We start from the raw sequence: 18,290 nt of genomic DNA, 5'->3' as shown, positions 1-18,290 counted from the left end.
TATTTTGCCTACCTTAATAACTGGTAACAGGAAAAAATAATGATGGGAAAGAATTTTGGCCAGTTTGAGCATTTGAACACATTTGAACATTAGAAATATGTCTAAACTTGATTGCTGGGGAGTGATAAGTTTAGGAAACAAAAAGCGGTTTTAGGGTTGGTGATGTAGCTTCCTGATAGAGTGCTTGTTTAGCATGCGTGAGACCCCATGTTCATGCAAACACGTATACACACACACACACACACACAAAACACGCATAAACAAAGCAATTTCCATTTCTTTTCCTTCTTCCCCTTCTCCTTGCCCCCACCTTCTCTGTTTCTTTTTGGTGCCTGGAATTGAACCCAGGGTCTTACATATGCTAAGTATGTGTTTTACTACTGAGCTACAATCCTAATCTGTTTTTCTTATTTTTTTACTTATAACAGCGGAAAGCATTCCAATTCTTTTTTTTTTCTAAGAGAGAGGGGGAGAGAGAGAGAATTTTTTAATATTTTTTAGTTTTTGGCGGACACAACATCTTTGTTTGTATGTGGTGCTGAGGATCGAACCCGGGCCACACGCATGCCAGGTGAGCACTCTACCGCTTGAGCCACATCCCCAGCCCCCAATTCTTATTACATGTATAGAGCACAGTTTTTCATATCTCTGGTTGTATACAAAGTACATTCATACCAATTCGTGTCTTTATACCTATACTTTGGATAATAAAGTCCATCACATTCCATCATCATTTCTAACCCCATGCCCCCTCCCTTCCCCTTTCACCCCTCTGCCCTATCTAGATAGTTTGTCTATTCCTCCCATGCTCCCTCTCTCTACCCCACTATGAATCAGCCTCCTTATATCAAGAGAAAACATTCAGCATTTTTGGATTGGCTAACTTCACTTAGCGTTATCTTCTGTAACTCCATCCATTTCCTTGCAGATGCCATGATTTATTGCTCTTTTATTGCTGAGTAATATTCCATTGTGTTTATATGCCACTTTTTAAAAATTTATATATCTATTGAAGCACATCTAGGCTAGTTTAGCTATTGTGAATTGTGCTGCTCTAAACATTGATGTGGCTGTGTCCCTGTAGTATGCTGTTTTCAAGTCCTGTATGCCCCAACAATGGAGTGTCTATGTTCATCAAACTCTTCTCAAATTTAAGAGTCAAATAGACCACAACACAATAATTTTGGTTGACTTTAACACATCTCTTTCATCACTAGAGAGATCTTCCAAGCAAAAGCTGAACAAAAAAATTAATAGAACTCAATAATACAATCAATAACTTAGACTTAGCTGACATATATTTCATCCTTCAATGAGAGAATACACTTTCTTCTCAGCAGCACATGGATCCTTCTCTAAAATAGACCATATATTATGCCACAAAGCAACTCTTAGCAAATATAAAAAAGTATAGAGGTACTACCCTGCATTTGATCAGATCATAATGGAATGAAATTAGAAATTAACCATAAAATAAGAAATAAAAGCTACTCCAACACCTGGAGACTAAATAATATGCTACTGAATGTACAATGGATTGCAGCAGACATCATGGAGGAGATTTTTTTTTTGTACAAAACCTATGTAATATGAAAATAATTAAAAATTATATGAAACTATAAAGAACTGGGAAAAGCTGTAGGAATTCTAGTTAAAACTATAGGATAAAGAAGAGGATTGTATAACATATGGACAATCCATGTATTATAATTTATAATAGGCTTAAGAGTATTAAGTCAGCTACTAGTAAAACAATTAGATTTCAGTATCTTCCTACTCACCATTTGGGATTAGGGCTCTTATCGGAGCATAAAATAAATACAAATCAAAACAAAAAATTTTTAAATGTTACATTTTTTAGTAAGTGATACTTTAATAAAAGAAAAACATTTTTGGCATACTTGGCCCAAGGATATGAGTGTATTTTTAGCTTCTTGCACCGTTGATCTAAACAGTATTTGAAAGTTCTTTGGTGGCTTCTAGAATGGATCAAAAAAGCTATAAATTTCAATTATACACTACCTTGAGATAGAATTTTCATTGTTATTCATTTTTCTATCAGAAACTACAAGAATAGGCAAATGAATGGAATAGAGTGAAGAGTCCAAGAATAAATTTAACTGAATATGGAAATTTATTATTGCACAGAGAATATTTATGGTCAGTGAGGAGATTTAGATTCCTCATTTACTCTTGAAGGAAATGAGGGGCTGGGTATGGGGCTTAGTGATAGTGTGCTTGCCTAGTGCGTGTGAAGCACTGGGTTTGATCCTCAGCACCACATAAAAGATAAACAAGTAAACGTATTGTGTCCATTTATAACTAAAAATATTTTTTAAAAAAGAAAGAAAACGAGCACATATAATAAGATGCTTCTATAGCTAGGGCTGTAGCTCAGTGGTAGAGCTCATTCTGCTTACTATGCATGAGGCTCTGGGTTTAATCCTCAGCACCACTCCCCTTCTCCCATTGCCTCTGGATGCTAGGGCTATAGCAATAATAAAATAGTTCCCATGGGGTATACAATCTAGGAAAATAAATAAATAGCAATTATAGAGTTATACAGTGGTAAGTGCTGCAAAGCCAGTACAAAGTTCTTAGCAATGGATGTAATACAAAGGAACCTTAACCAGATTGGGGGTTAATGAGCTGTCAGAGAAGACTTGAGAAAGCAAAGATTAGCTGAAACCAAAAGGTAGAAAAACATGTTCCATACTGATGAACCAATGAACCACCCTTCAGTAAATAGTTAGTTATTTGGGTTAAAATGGGTGGAATCTCACTTTAAGTCCTTATTACACAGAAATAAATTCCAAGTGAATCAGCAATTATAATAGAAACATTTAAAGGAAAAATTGAAATCACTGGTGAATTTTCCAAATAATCTTGGGGTATTATAGAGGTCTTTTAAGGCTGATGTGAAATTCAGGGATTGCTTGATATATTTACCTACATAAAAATTGAAAATGGGCTGAGGATGTGGCTCAAGCGGTAGCACGCTTGATCCTCAGAACCACATAAAAATAAAATAAAGATGTTGTGTCCATCGAAAACTAAAAAATAAATATTAAAAAAATTCTCTCTCTCTCAAAAAATTGAAAGTAGTAATTAAACATTCATTAAATATGATTGAAAGACAGGTTAGAAACTGTGGAAAGAAAGCAAACCTTGAGATTTAGGGTCACTTCTCCTGTTTACATTCTGAACTTAAAATAACAGGAAGTAATATGTCCATCTTCAGGGGCTGAAGTTGTAGCTCAGTGGTAGAGCATCTGCCTTGCCTCTGGGAGGCACTGGGTTCAATCCTTTGCACCACATAAAATAAATAAAATAAGTTGTTCAACTAAAAAAGTTGAAGGAAAAAAAAAAAGAAGAATTATTAAAAAAAAGATGTGTTCATCTTCACTAAGAAAGAAGTAATACAAGTTTAGGTATTTTCTCCCTTATCACATGAGCCAAGAATTTAAGATTATGTGGATTATTAAGATTATGTCTATATGTGGAACATCTAAATGTCCCTCAGAATAAGGTTGATTAATTATATTTTAATACCTTTAGTTGAATATTATACAAAAATGAAAAATAACGTGAATATATGTTTATTGACTAAGATGTCTACTACATGTTTAGTGAAGAAGGCAGGTTACAAATGTCTGAGTATGGGGTTATTTTTATGAACACAACGTCTGTGTGACTGTATTCATAAAATGCTATCTGTAATGTTAACCAAAGTATGAGGGGCCTTTGGTTCTATGTAGTCAAATTTTGGGCAGAAGTTGTTCTTTCTTGTGAGCATGAGTTTTTTTTTTTTTTTAATATAAGACAGAGTGTTTAATTGGTTTATGAATTTATATTTAGTGTTAGTCTCTTCTGCTTTCTGAAATTAAGCATCTTGTGTTCTCAGAGACAAAAGTTAGTTTTCTTCTGTAGCTACATTCCAATTATCTGAAATTATGAAGGGACAACTTGATATAAATTTGCAACAACTTTATGAGTTTCCCTTTTATATAAGGTATTGGCATTCTGATTGAAAATTTGTTTTACTAGACTTAGGAGAGTAATATAACTCCTTTCCATACATTAAATGCTTTGACACAATGTCTGTCTCTTCTTTCTTACTTCTGTGTTAGGGGAATTAACACAGGGTTGCTTTACCACTGAATTTCATCCCCATTCTATTATTGTATCTTCTATTTTGAGACAGGTTCTCACTAAGTTGCCAAGGTAGGCCTCGAAACTCCCCATCCTCCTGCCTCAGCCTTCTGAGTATGCATGCACAAGAGCACATTGTAATTATCAAAACCTTGGGTAAAACTAAAAAGTGATTGTCTAGATTCTGCATTAATAGTTTGGCTGATTTTATTGATTCACAGTTTGGAAGATTTTTGTCTGTTGTTTATCTCTTTAGAATATTAATATATTTAGGAACCAGGAACTGTGTCTCATCTAGGTTCATGGAAGATATTGTGTTAGCTAGGTTCATGGAAGATATTGTGTTAGCTATTTACCACTGTTTTCTGTCAAGAAATTTATAACTTAGTTAAACTATATAGTACTTGGCATAATACACTCTTGATATCTTAAATATAGAACTTCTGTATATTTAGGTACATATTTTATGAAAAGCTAGTATGCAATCTTTTGTATAAAAATGTCAAGATAGGGCTAGAGTTGTAGCTCAGCCCTACAACTTGCCTCCCAAGTGTGAAGCACTGGGTTCTATCCTAGCACCACATAAAAACAAAGGTATTGAGTCCATATACAACCAAAAAAAATTTTTTTTAAAAATGTCAAGATATACCCTTTTGTTTCCTCCTTCCTTCCCTTTCTCAATAAATTAAAAAAGTAGTTCAAAAGAATATAGAGAGCAAGCCTATTGTACAGAATGAGACACATGATAATTTCATTTTAAAAATGATTTATGTGATGAGATATGCTTTGTAAGTCATTTGTTAAAGCTAATGTTTTTAAAGTGGCTTAACCTCAATTATTTATGAAATTAATTCATTTTTGTAACATAAAGCTGTTTTAAAAAAAAATCATTAGTCTTCACATGTAATGCTAGAAATAGCACAGCTTTCATCCTTAAATTTTAATTGTAATACTGTTAACATTCCAGTAGCTTTTATTGGAATTTTAATTCCCAGGACTTCAGAAACAAATTATTTTAAAAATCCAAGGGGCGGGGGTAGGGGCAGTATCCAAAGGGGGCAGTAAAACCTCAGATTTGCTCTCACATACACACACTTTGTGTGTATATGTGTGTGTGTGTGTGTGTGTGTGTGTGTGTGTGTGTGTGGTGCTGGGGATTGAACTCATGGCCTTGTTCATGTGAGGCAATTACTCTACCAACTGAGCTATATCCCCAGTCCACACGCACCCGTCTTTGATATAATTGTAGTTATATTACTTTTATGTCCTCTGAGCAAAAAAAGTTATGATTTTGGTTTATTTCATTTTATTGCTTTTCCCAGTAGACAGTCAAGGTTTGGAGAGCTCTGACTATGCTATTGCTGGGCTTTCATCCTTTCTGTTTAAATAATGCAGGTACTTTGATGGAAACCTGGAGAAGCTCTTTGCTGAGTGTCATGTAATTAATCCAAGTAAAAAGTCTCGAACGCGCCAGATGAATACAAGGTCATCAGCACAGGATATGCCTTGTCAGATCTGCTACTTGAACTACCCTAACTCGGTGAGTATCTGGTAGTTTAAGGCTAGCACTCTATATTTCAGAGAGTAAATCACTTTCATTATTTAAACAAAGGGAAATCTGGGGGGTTTGGAGAAGTAACATATAACCAGTAACCTCTCAGTATATTAAGGATAATGATAGGAAAAGCAATGATAAAACCTTTGTTTTTAAAAGCACCAACTTGTCTAAGTTGATGCTACATACCTAAATCTTTCTAGAGTTAACTTTATCACCATGGGGAAAATTGTGTGCTATACAATGAGTTAAGTTATTTTTTATCCAAATTAAAATAGATTTTAAAATCTTTAGTTGCTTTTGAAATATCCAGAACCGATATAAAATGTCTATAATACTGTTGCTGGGGAACTTTCAGAATTTTTCCTAAGAAAAGATTTTCACTTAAATCCATTCAGGTGGAGAATTAAAAGTATGGCAAGGGGGACCAAATAAGAACAGAGAACAAAACTAAACAATAGATGTTTCTCCTAAGAATGTGTCTTAAAATTGCATTAAGATGGTTTACTTGGTGATATGTGTATTCGGAATTGTAATACAGTCTGCTGTCATATATAACAAATTAAAATTTAAAAATGCAAAAAAATAAACTGTTAAAGAATGCTCATCATTCTTTTATCACATCATCATGAATACTGATGATGTGATAAAAGAAAAAAATGGGTTACTTGGTGTGTTCAGTAAGAAATTGTAGTCTTAAATAATCTTCCTTACGAAGGCATTACTTTATTAGAAACAATAGGAAAGTTTTATTTATAACATAAGTAAGTGTTTAGTTACCTGGAATTCAGCTTTTAAGACGTTTCAATATGTCTTAAGATATTACTTAATGCTATTATAATTGTAACTATCTTGTTGATATTTGTGCATTAATAGGTAAACAGCTTTTTCTAATAATTATTTTATACCAGGTATTTTGCACTGCCATTTTAATATTGAAGGATTTTCAGTGTTAATCTTAGAATTATATATGTATCTCTAAAGAAATCTACTGGAATGGCGCTAATTTGGTCAAATATATAACTGACTACAAAAGTTTTTAAAAACTTAGAGAAATAGAATGATGAGTGAGGTTATAATAATGTAGAAAGTAAAGGGCTGAAGTTAGTTTCTGAATTCTCAACTTCTGATCATAGTTCTAATGCTTCAAATATTCGGCTTTGGGGTGGATAGCAAGTAGATTATTAATGTCTTTGGTTTTCAGTTCTTTTTTTCAGTTCTTATCTGTCAGATCAGTTGACTTAGATGTTCTTTGAAATCTCTTCTTGCCTGAGAATTGTTATCATTTCCCTCTACTTAAATTACAATCCTAACTTGAGTATTTATAAAATAGTCTCAAGTGTTGATATTAAAATACATTATTAAATTCATATTTGAACAGTGTTATTATCTTTAACATGTTATCTGTTCCAGTTAGTATTTATGTAGTGCCTATAGTTTGTAAGTTTCTGTGAGGTAGGACTAAGATCTGAATAATGTGTCCCAGGTTAGTTTTCCTTAGTCCTTGGACATTTTTCCTTCTGATTTATTATAGCTAGTTTGTCCTTCATTTAAATCTTAATTCTAATTTGAATACCGGTACTAGTTGCTTACAAATATCCACTGCAATTTTCTCGGTGTCCTTGATATTATCCAACAAACAAGAATCGAACATCATAATTGGAGATTATTATACACTTCTGCTTTGTACCTGTAACTGATGGAAAACTTTACTATTCATTCATCATGCCAGACGCTATTCTAAAATTTTGAAATATACTGGGGAATAAATATATAATCCCTGTTTTCAAATAATTTATAGGTTACCTGGGCAGATAAGTACTATTACATTCAGAAAGAATGTTAAGTGCTTTAGCAGGACAAACACATGATATGATACTATTGGGAACATGGTAGATGGAAACCAAATTTAGGGTTTGTTTAGGATATTGTTTTTGGTGCTAGGAATTGAACCCCAGGGATTTGCACGTGCTAGCCTTATTCAGTTTTTGATCAGGTAGTACTTTCCACAGAAATTGACATATAAACTATCCTAAAAAGGCAAGGTAGTTAATTGAAGCAGGAAAATTAGCAGTGCAGAAACAAAGGAAGTGAAATTTTTTTCAATAATGAAGAAATGCCTAAAAGCTTCAGACAAAAGAAAATGGATTTGAAGTTTATTAGGAGTTAATAATGACCCCGGAAAGTTATTTTAAGTAGTGTGGGTAGGATGGAAAAACACTGCAGCTGAAGAGTCATTAACTTTAAGGTGCAGAAGATAGTAAAAGCAATAAAGGTAGATAGTTTTTTTTTTCTTTCTTTCTTTTTTTTTAGAGAGAGAGAGAATTTTTTAATATTTATTTTCTAGTTTTCGGCGGACACAACATCTTTGTTTGTATGTGGTGCTGAGGATTGCCAGGCGAGCGCGCTACCACTTGAGCCACATCCCCAGCCCAAGTTTTTCTTTTCTTTCTTTCTTTTTTTTTTTAAATTGAGTAAGTGGCAGGAGAAGATAGCAAAAGCAGCAAATTCTTTGGGTTGACAATTAAGTTAAAGAGTTATGGAAACTATGCAGTTATGAAAAATATAACCATGACAAAACTAGGACTTTTTTCTCCTAATGTTTAGACTAATACAGAAGGATACTTATAACCTCTTCAGTTTTGAAAGTAAATATCACCTGAAATTCTTCATGAAGCTTTACCACTTTATTACTTGTATGAGTATTATATAACTCCCATGTTTCACTTCTACTGCTCTCTGATTTTCTTTTATTCACATGTATCTTCAGTACCTTCCTTTATCCTTATAGAAAGCAGTGTTAGCATTATGCAGTGCCACATGAGAACAGGTTTTTAAAAATAAATGCTTTTTGTATCTTTGTACTTTGGGATTAATATCCTAGGTGATTTCTGATTGGAATTTCTCAAGTCTTCGGAGCACTGTGTAAAATCCTCTTCATTCCCCTTTGTGGCAAATTCAGAAGTCTCCTAACCTCAGCAACAGTTGCTTTATAATAATGTTTTGAATCAAAGTAGGTTAAGATGTGATTGTACTAACCCAGCATTTCGGGGCTGAAATATCTCACTTTAATGAAGTAAATAATGTTTTATTTTCTTAGAATAAAATAGGACAAATAGGTAAAATCAGAGTTGAAGAGTGTGAGGGGCAATTCACCGCTTTCATTCCTAAACTTCAATCCTCCCCTGTGTAATCTTGGCAGTCTTGGGAATACTGCTTGAAAACATCTGATCCAGGTTCAACTTTATCTTCCTTTTAACTCATTGTATTATAATCATGATACAGCTGATGCTGAGATTATTTGCTCCATTTGTGTAAACAAAATGACTTCAGTTTTAGAGATTATATGAACAATTTCTGATAGAAGAAAAATGAGTTACTGTTTTTACTGCTGTTTAGTATTAGTTGTTATATATAAAGTGGTGGAGATAAGCGAAACCTTTTAATGTGTAATGTTGTTTTAGAGGCTTTAAAAAAAACATGAATTTCTGCTATAGCTTTTTCTTAGATTCAGTCAGTAATCTAGTCCCAATTTAAGGGGAATCCCAGGGAGCTAAGAGGAGGTAAGCATGAGGTAGTAAGGGAACAAACATAAACATGTTTAAGGAGAAGGGAAAGGGAAATAACAACAGAAGATACATAGATGGAGGATAACCCAGGTATTTCTTGCACATTATATTTAGGTTAGGTGTTTCTTTATCTTGAAACATGCATGTGTGTGATTTTTGTAATTCATCTTGTGGTCTTCTCTCATAGTAGGACCTAAACTAGAACTCACCAAGGTTTGGGATTTCTCCAGTGATCACTGGTTAATTGTAACTAGTAATCTCTTAGCTTTAAGAATTTTTATTTGAAAAAAGAATAAAGCACATGGCCATGTGTATGTTTCTGCGTAAAATATTTTGAAGTTGTTGAAATATTTTATATATTTATCCCTTACAGAATGCCCCTTTTTAAAGCCATGAAAAATAAAGATTTCTCCTTTAGTGATCTAATAACAATTTCGTACCAAATCTCCTTCACTAATGAAGAGTAATGAGATTATACTCTTTTAAATTTGACATGTATTTCACATGCCATTCTGTCTGTAAAAGGAGTCTGGTGTATTTCCTTCCATGACTACTTCTGTGTGTTTAAAAAATGTAATTGATATACTATATATAGAATGTTCTTTTCTTCGTTGCCCGACCCCTCTTACTGCTGGTCCTAGAATTGAGTCCAGGGCACTCTACCCCTGAGTTGTATTTCCAGCCCTTCTTATTTTTATTTTTCTTACCTTCTTTTTATTTACTTATTTTTATGTGGTGTTGAGGATCAAACCCAGTGCCTCTCATGTGCTAGGCAACTGCTCTACTACTGAGCTACACTGAGCTTTTTTTATTTTGAGTCAAGGAGTCTTGCCAAGTTGCTGCAGCTGGCCTTGAGCTTATGGTCCTCCTGCCTCTGCCTCCTGGGTAGCTGGAATTGTAGGCATGCACCACTGCGCCCAAATACATATGTAGAATTTTCTATCCTGTTTGCATCTAATATTATGAACTATATCAAGTATTATATTTCAAATAATATTTAAATAGATAATGTTGGAATAAAAAATACTTTCTGTAAGAGAGAGAGAGAAAGAGAGAGAAAGAAATAGGCTCAGAATAAATTTGACAAGAAATGTGAAACATCTGATGAAGAAATTTTTTAGTACCAAGAGATAAAAAGTTGACTTGAGTGTTTGTTTGAAAAATATTGAAAAAGAATAGGTTGGTAGGGGAAAGCAGGAAGAGGACTAATCCTACCAGATGCAAAGAATTGACAAAGCAGTGGAACAAAATAAAATCAAATATGCATGAAAATATAGTGTATTATGGAGAAGGTATGGCAATAGGTAGATTATTCAGTAAATAGTTTTAGAACAACTTGGTAGCCATCTGGGAGAGAAACTTAAATTCCTTCCTAGCCTCTTATGTCGGAGTTAATTTAGGAACCATAAATTTAAACATTGATGCATTTCACTTATATATAAGTAAAGTGCTTCTGCATGGCAACACAATATGAAGAAGCAGAATTGAAACTGAAAGAAAATGTTTTCCATATTTATTAGTGTCCAGTTTCCTATGTAAGTACAAAGTCCCCCTAAATTGACTAGGAAAACTTCCAGTGTAAAATAAGCAAAATATGTGAAGAGAGTACCCAGAAAAGGAAATACACAGCCTTAAATCTTTTCTTTTTCAAATGTTAAATTGAAAATCAAAATTAATGAAATTAGTTCATTTTTTTATATGTTAGTTTGGTAAAGATCAAGAAATTGGATGATATACTATGTTGGCATAAGTGTGAGAAACTGCTAAGTATAAATTACTACAGCCTTGTTTCAGGAAAGCCTTGGAATATCTTATCAAATTGTGAATGTATACCTGTTATAGTGTCACTTTTACACATTTATCTGAAGATGTAGTCACATGATCACAAAGATGTATATACAGTGTACATTAATTAACTGTTCATTAATCATGGACTGTTTGAATAAATTGGGGCACTTTCTTCAGACTTTAAAAAGAAGTAAGCATCTGGGCGTGGTGGCCCACGTCCGTAATTCAGTGGCTCAGGAAGCTGAGGCAGAAAGATCACGAGTTCAAAGCCAGCCTCAGCGACAGTGAGGTGCTAAGCAACTCTCTGAGACCATGTCTCTAAATAAAATACAAAAACGGATGAGATTGTGGTTGTGTTGAGTGCCCTGAGCTCAATCCCCAGTACCTCCCCACACACACACAAAAAAGAGGTAAACCAATGTGAAACCACATAAGAAATCTGTTAAATTAATAAAAAATAAACATCATAGAAGAGATTATTACCTTCTTCCACTGTGTGTATTTGCACATTAGAAATCTCTGGAAGAATGTGTAAGAAATGGAACTAATTGATTCTAGGTATAGGATACAGGACAGAGATGGGGATGAAGGAGAATAATTTTTCATCACAAACTTACACTATAAAACAATATTACTACTACTACTATTACTAACAATAATAATATTATTAAAAATAATATTATTAATATTATTATTGTTGTTGTTATTAATAATATTTTTGTCTTGTTACGTTGCACATGCTGAATTGTACTATCCAAGGGTGCCATACTTCTTCTCATACTTATTGCCAAGACCTAATAGGACAGTAGAACCCTTAACACTTGCGTTTACATGATTCCTCCTGCCCTAGTTCACATGTAGCTGGGACTACAGGTGTAATCCACCATGCCTCACTCATTAAAAAATTTTTTGGCCATGAACCTATATTATTAATTAAAACGAATTTAGTAGTAAATATTTTTTAAAATATAATTCTTTATATTTAAAATAGTTTAATAACCCACTACAGATCACAGTATACTTCATTGAACTGTCTAAAGTTATTAACATTTCAAATCATGTCAATAATTTTAGAGCAAAATGTTATTTGTAGTAATTTGGAATAAATAGATCTTTTGATTTACCATGAGATTTTTATTTTCTAGATTAGCTACATCCCATGCAGTTCCATGGAGTTCTGTCCATTGACACTTTTTAAATAACATGTTTATTGAGCTGTACAACTCAGTACTATCCAGTTCACCCATTTAAAGTGGTTTTTATTGTATTGAGAGTTGTGCAACCATTTCGGTTAATTTTAGATCATTTTTAACCCCAAGAAATTCTATACCCTTTTGTATTCATTCCCTGATTCAGGCAACTGCTCACCTGCTTCCTTTTAAGGATTTGTTTATTCTGGATCTTTTACATAAATTAAATCAAACAATATATGGTCTTTCATTTAGCATATGTTTTCAAGGTTCATCCCTGTCTTAGCATGTATCAGTACTTCATTCCTTTTTGTGGCAAAATAATATTCCATTATATAGATTGTCTACATTTTGTTTATCATCCATCACTTGATAGATTTCTGGGTTATTTATATTTTTTGGCTATTTTGAACGATGTTACCATGAATTCTTGTGTACAAGTTAATGTATAGATGTGTGTTTTTGTTTGTTTGGGCTTTATATACCTAGGAATAGAATTGCTGGGTCATATGATAACTCTTTGTGTAATATTTTGAGGTACTGCATGATTATTCCCTAAAATTGCTGCTCCATTTTACATTCCTATTGACAGGGCATGAGGGTTCCAGTTTTTCCATATACTTACCTAAAACTCTTGTTGTTATTTGTCTTTTTTTATTATGGCTGTCCTAGTGAGTGTAAGGAGATGTCTTGTGATTTGGCTTACATTTCCATAATGCTTATTAATATATGGTATAATCTTACATTTAATACAAACTTATTGTTGCCTGCCTTTCTTAAAATTTTGCAAATATATACCATAGATGTGTTTCTTAGGTGTTTTTGTTCTGTATATTTGCATATCTAGATTTCATCACCTAGAATTTCATTTTAGGAGACTGTCTATTCTTGTTATATTGGAGATTTTAGTCACTGGGAGAAATGTGACTTAAAAGAGCACTGAGTCACTAGGTGTAGAAAATTTTCTGAAAATGTCTTTGTTTAAAAGGTCATGTTTTATTTTTGTTGCAGTATTTCACTGGCCTTGAATGTGGACATAAGTTTTGTATGCAGTGCTGGAGTGAATATTTAACTACCAAAATAATGGAGGAAGGCATGGGACAGGTAAAGATCCCAAAATGGTTTTTAGTTTTTATTGAATTTCTTGTAGTGTTTAGTTTAGACCCTTGTATAAATATCAACTAGTGAAACTTTTTGGATTATGAATTGCATGAGCAAAATTTTTCTATATTAAAACAATTTAAAATAGGTTCCTTTTCATTTTACAATGGGACATTTTAGTTAAAGACCCCAAATTAGGCAAAGTTTTTCTTTTTCTTTTTTTTTTTAATTGGTTGTTCAAAACATTACAAAGCTCATGACATATCATCTTTCATACATTTGACTCAAGTGGGTTATGAACTCCCATTTTTACCCCAAATACAAATTGCAGAATCATATCGGTTACACATTCACATTTTTACATAAACAGCATATTAGTGACTGTTGTATTCTGCTACCTTTCCTGTCCCCTACGATCCTCCCTCCCATCCCCTCCCATCTTCCCTCTCTACCTCATCTGCTGTTGTTCAATTCTCTCCCTTGTTTCCCACCCCCCTTTCCCCTCACAACCTCTTATATGTAATTTTGTGTAACATTGAGGGTCTCCTACCATTTCCATATGATTTCCCTTCTCCCTTTCTCTCCCCCCACTCGTCTCTGTTTAATGTTAATCTTTTCCTCATGCTCTTCCTCCCTGTTCTGTTCTTAGTTGCTCTCTTTATATCAAAGAAGACATTTGACATTTGTTTTTTAAGGATTGGCTAGCTTTGCTTAGCATAATCTGCTCTAATGCCATCCATTTCCCTGCAAATTTTATGATTTTGTCATTTTTTAGTGCTGTGTAATACTCCATTGTGTATACATGCCACATTTTTTTTTTTTTATCCATTCCTCTATTGAAGGGCATCTAGGTTGGTTCCACAGTCTAGCTATTGTGAATTGTGCTGCTATGATCATTGATGTGGCAGTATCCCTATAGTACGCTCTTTTAAGATCCTCAGGGAATAGTCCGAGAAGGGCGATAGCTGGGTCAAATGGTGGATCCATTCCCAGCTTTCCCAGGAATCTCCATTCTGCTTTCCAAATTGGCCTCACCAATTTGCAGTCCCACCAGCAATGTACAAGTGTACCCTTTTCCCCACATCCTCGCCAGCACTTATTGTTATTTGACTTCATAATGGCTTAGGCAAAGTTTTTCCAGCAGGCATCAATGTTGGTAATATATCAAACTGAACTTTTAAACAGTTTTGTCAGATATTTTACTTTAACCTTTTAATATTTTGTTGCAGAACCACTTGGGTCAGCAATTCTGTTACTTCATAGTGATAAACTCATACACACACTTATTTCATTTAAATAGAAAGGGAAGGATTGAAATCCTGTAAACATTGAAGTGTCCCCAGACCTAGCAAAGTGCCTGGCAGTGGTAAGCATTCAATAAATATTTGTTGAATGAAGACATAGTTTAAATTTCAATCTTTTTCAGACTATTTCGTGTCCTGCTCATGGTTGTGATATCTTAGTGGATGACAACACAGTTATGTAAGTATTTTGGATAGATTTTGCATGTTGAATATTGGTTAGTTGGTTAAACCAGATTCACTTCCAGCACCTCAAAGAAGGTGAACTTTAAAGGTCCAAAGAGAAATTCCATTCTATATATTCCTTTGTATTATTAAAACACTTTTTAAGCTTTGTTAAACATCCAATCACTTTTGGTAAATATTGGAATTGAAGATTAGGATATGTCAGTTTGTCAGTTGGGGTCCTCTGTGAAAGAGATACTAAGATAGAGTTAAAAATGAAAGAGTTAGGGGCTGGGGATGTAGCTCAGTGGTAGAGCTCTTGCCTAACATGTGTGAGGCCCTGTGTTTGTCCCCAGCACACACACATTATCCCTACACACACCCACTTCACCGCCCCCCCCCCCCCAAAAAAAGGAAAAAAGCCTCATTGGGATAACATCTGTGCTGTAATAGGGGGGGAAAAGGAACTGATAGCTCTCCAGGCACATATGATGTCTGAGGAAGAGAGGAAGAAAGATATTTGCAATAGGAAAAGATTCTGAATACAAGGTGGCTGTGAGAGTCTGAGGCAACCCAGCAGGGGGTGGGGAGTGGGTGGGGGTGAGGATGACAGACAGGACACCACTATGATGACTCTAGTACTTAGAATTTCCCATAGAGTAATGCCTCAGTAAGAAGTAAGGGCTCAGGTACCTTTGTGTTCATTCATTGGCCGGGACTACCCAGGATGGAACACTGCTACTGATCACAAAGGTTCTACAGCTGAAGGCTGTCAGCTAATACCTTCCCTAGTGAAAGATTCTCTTTTCAAGGGAGAAAGAAACTTGGAGAAAGAGCCATAATGAGTTTCAGAGCCTCCCAGCTTGCTTAATTCCTGAGTCAGTGCTGTTTTTATAACCTCAAGTTAACCTGCTTGACTTATTCCACAATGAGGGATTGAGGACTTTAATGATCTACAAATGAATAGTATAATTAATCCTGGATAATTATCTATACAGAAAGGTATATTGTAATAAAAGTAAACGCAGCCATTTGCTTTAATAAATGAATTTCTTAACCTAATAAAGACATATATTGACTAGGCCAGCACAGTTCATAAAGCTCATTGATTGTACTTTGGTTTATTTGAAACATTTACTGGTGTTACCATCTCTGTGTTAATCCTTGTTCTTTTAGTAATCTTATTTTCATTACCGTTTTAGGCTAGCAAAAATAAATCATGTATTATCTTGAAGTACCATCATTCTTCCTGTTGACTTTATCTTGTCTCCCCTTATGCTGTCTGATCTTTGTATCCTTTCATCAATTCATCATTTTTCATTGTACATTTCACCCAGTATAGGTCAGTGTATCCTTTTATCCATACCCCAAATATTTAGGGGAGCATACTTGCTGGCACATAACATATAGGGAACAACAACAAAAAACTGTAATGTAAAAGAGTTTTAAGGATACATGTACAGATATCTATACAGATATAGATAGAAACATTTAAAAATTATTCTCTCTGAAGACTTTAGGAGAGACTTACTTGATTTAGTTAGTAACATAAAAGGTAAAAATTAGGATTGAGGGAGCAGAGGTAGTATTGATGATTAAAGAAGTCAGCATTTTTAAAATAGACTAGGAACTTCTCTATTTAGAGTTTTTCTGTGAGTAGGGCACAGAGTGAGAGGTTATTTAAAATGAAGATGAGGCATTTGATAGGTTTTTTTTTTTGTTTCGTTTTTGTTCCAAAGATAGTTGTAAAGGCTGATAAGATTTGCATTTTAGAAATATGGTTTTGGGTGTGGTGGCATACACCTGAAATCCCAGCCACTAGGAAGCTTTGGCAGGAGGATGGCAAGTTGAAGGCCAGTCTGGGCAACTTAGATCCTGCCTCAAAATAAAAAGGACTGTGCATGTGTCAATCACTGGATGCATCCTTGGGCTTAATCTCCATTATCATGAAAACATCTTTTGTGTAGTGGAGGATGCTTTAAAGTGGATAAGCATTTGGGCAATGGGACTTGGTTAGAGGGTAATTATAGAATAGATTAAATGTCATAGTGTGAGAGTTGGAATTTTAGAGAGGAGCCAATAGAAAGAACAGAAATTAAAGACAGATTGGTTATGGGATATGAATTTTCACTTTTTAAATTTGATTCATTAGATAGAACCTAGTACCCTTCAGGTTTGGAATTCAGTAAACAAATAAGTAAACAGTTGAAATAATGAATGGGCCATTACTCTTGGGAAAAATGTAAAATGAAAAAAGATAAAGTCTTAGAGTGTTAAATTTTAAGTGATAAGGAGGGAGAGGGAGGGGATCAGTGAAAGACACTCAGGTTATTCATTTAGACAATAATAGAGGAACCAATGGAGTAGAGACTGTCAGCAAAAGAAGTCAGTAATGATGTTACTTTCTATAGAGGTATGATCAAGAACACCACTGAAAAGAGATCATTGGATTTCCCTCTTAGCAAAGCAGCTTTACGAGAAGGTTGACGGTAGAAAGCAGATTGCAGTGATTTCAGGCATGAATGAAAAGTAGGGAAAAGTATGGCTGGTTTTGGAAAGGAAACTTATACCCAGTGGATTGCATATTCACTTATATCATCTAGATAATTAGAAGACTTTTGTTAACCAAAGAAATTGATTAGAGCCCATAAATGTATTATCACCATTTGTGTTTAATAACTTGTACAGTTTACTTAGGTATTCTTAGGACATTCTCCTGATAGAGTGATTAAGCAAATCACAAATTGTTTGTTTTATCAGATTTTACACAGTGAACCCATAAGTTTCCTGAAGGTACTTTAGGAGCTCTGATGGAGGACTCCTTCCTCTGCGTTCATCTGGAGGAGCTTTTGTATCTGTCTTCTTATAATGGATTTCTGGATAAGATACTAACTGGGAGAAGACTAGTGGGGATGTAGACAGAATGTATCAAACACATAAAACAAGTATGACTAAATTTTCTTGGTATAATGTGGCTCTTAGAAATCATTAGAAAGAATGGGCACTGTGGTGTGTGTGTATGTAATCCCAGCAACTTGAGAGTCTCAGATAGGAGAATCAAAAGTTAAGGCTACCTGGACAGTTTAGCATAACTGTGTCTCAAGAATAAAAGAAAAAAAGAGAGAAAGAAAAAAACGGGGAGGGTTAGGGAATGAGTTCAGTAGTATGGTGCCCCTGAGTTCATTCCCCATACCACAAAAAAGTGAGGGTTGCTGGAGACATATCTCAGTGGTAGAGTGCTTCTGGGTTCAGTCCCTAGTACCACATAAGTAGGTAGGTAGGAAGGATGATTGGCTGGGTGGATGGATAGATAGACAGATGGGAGGAGGGTCTTTTCATTTGTAAAAGACATAAGCAGTTCACAATGAAAGAAATTTCAATTGTCTTAAACAAAAACTATCCTGCTTAAATAAATGTAAGTCAGGCATAGTGGAGAACACCTGTAATCCCAAAGATTAAGGAGGCAGAG

The 18,290-nt window shown here is 34.4% G+C and overlaps 1 protein-coding gene across 1 annotated transcript in view; it reads left to right on the top strand.

The window, feature by feature from the left end:
• Arih1 (ariadne RBR E3 ubiquitin protein ligase 1) overlaps positions 1-18,290 on the top strand; it is a 125,719-nt gene that overhangs the window by 75,806 nt on the left and 31,623 nt on the right. The window contains exons 3-5 of the mRNA XM_005316767.4: positions 5,548-5,692; positions 13,266-13,358; positions 14,782-14,837. Of these exons, the coding sequence (XP_005316824.1) occupies positions 5,548-5,692; positions 13,266-13,358; positions 14,782-14,837 (294 nt within the window). The remainder of the gene's footprint in view (positions 1-5,547; positions 5,693-13,265; positions 13,359-14,781; positions 14,838-18,290) is intronic.

The sequence above is a fragment of the Ictidomys tridecemlineatus genome, chromosome 5 (genome assembly GCF_052094955.1).
Source record: "Ictidomys tridecemlineatus isolate mIctTri1 chromosome 5, mIctTri1.hap1, whole genome shotgun sequence".
NCBI classification, from domain to species: Eukaryota; Metazoa; Chordata; class Mammalia; order Rodentia; family Sciuridae; genus Ictidomys; species Ictidomys tridecemlineatus.
Note: the sequence above shows the minus strand (reverse complement) of the source record. Positions and strands in the feature narration are given on the sequence as shown.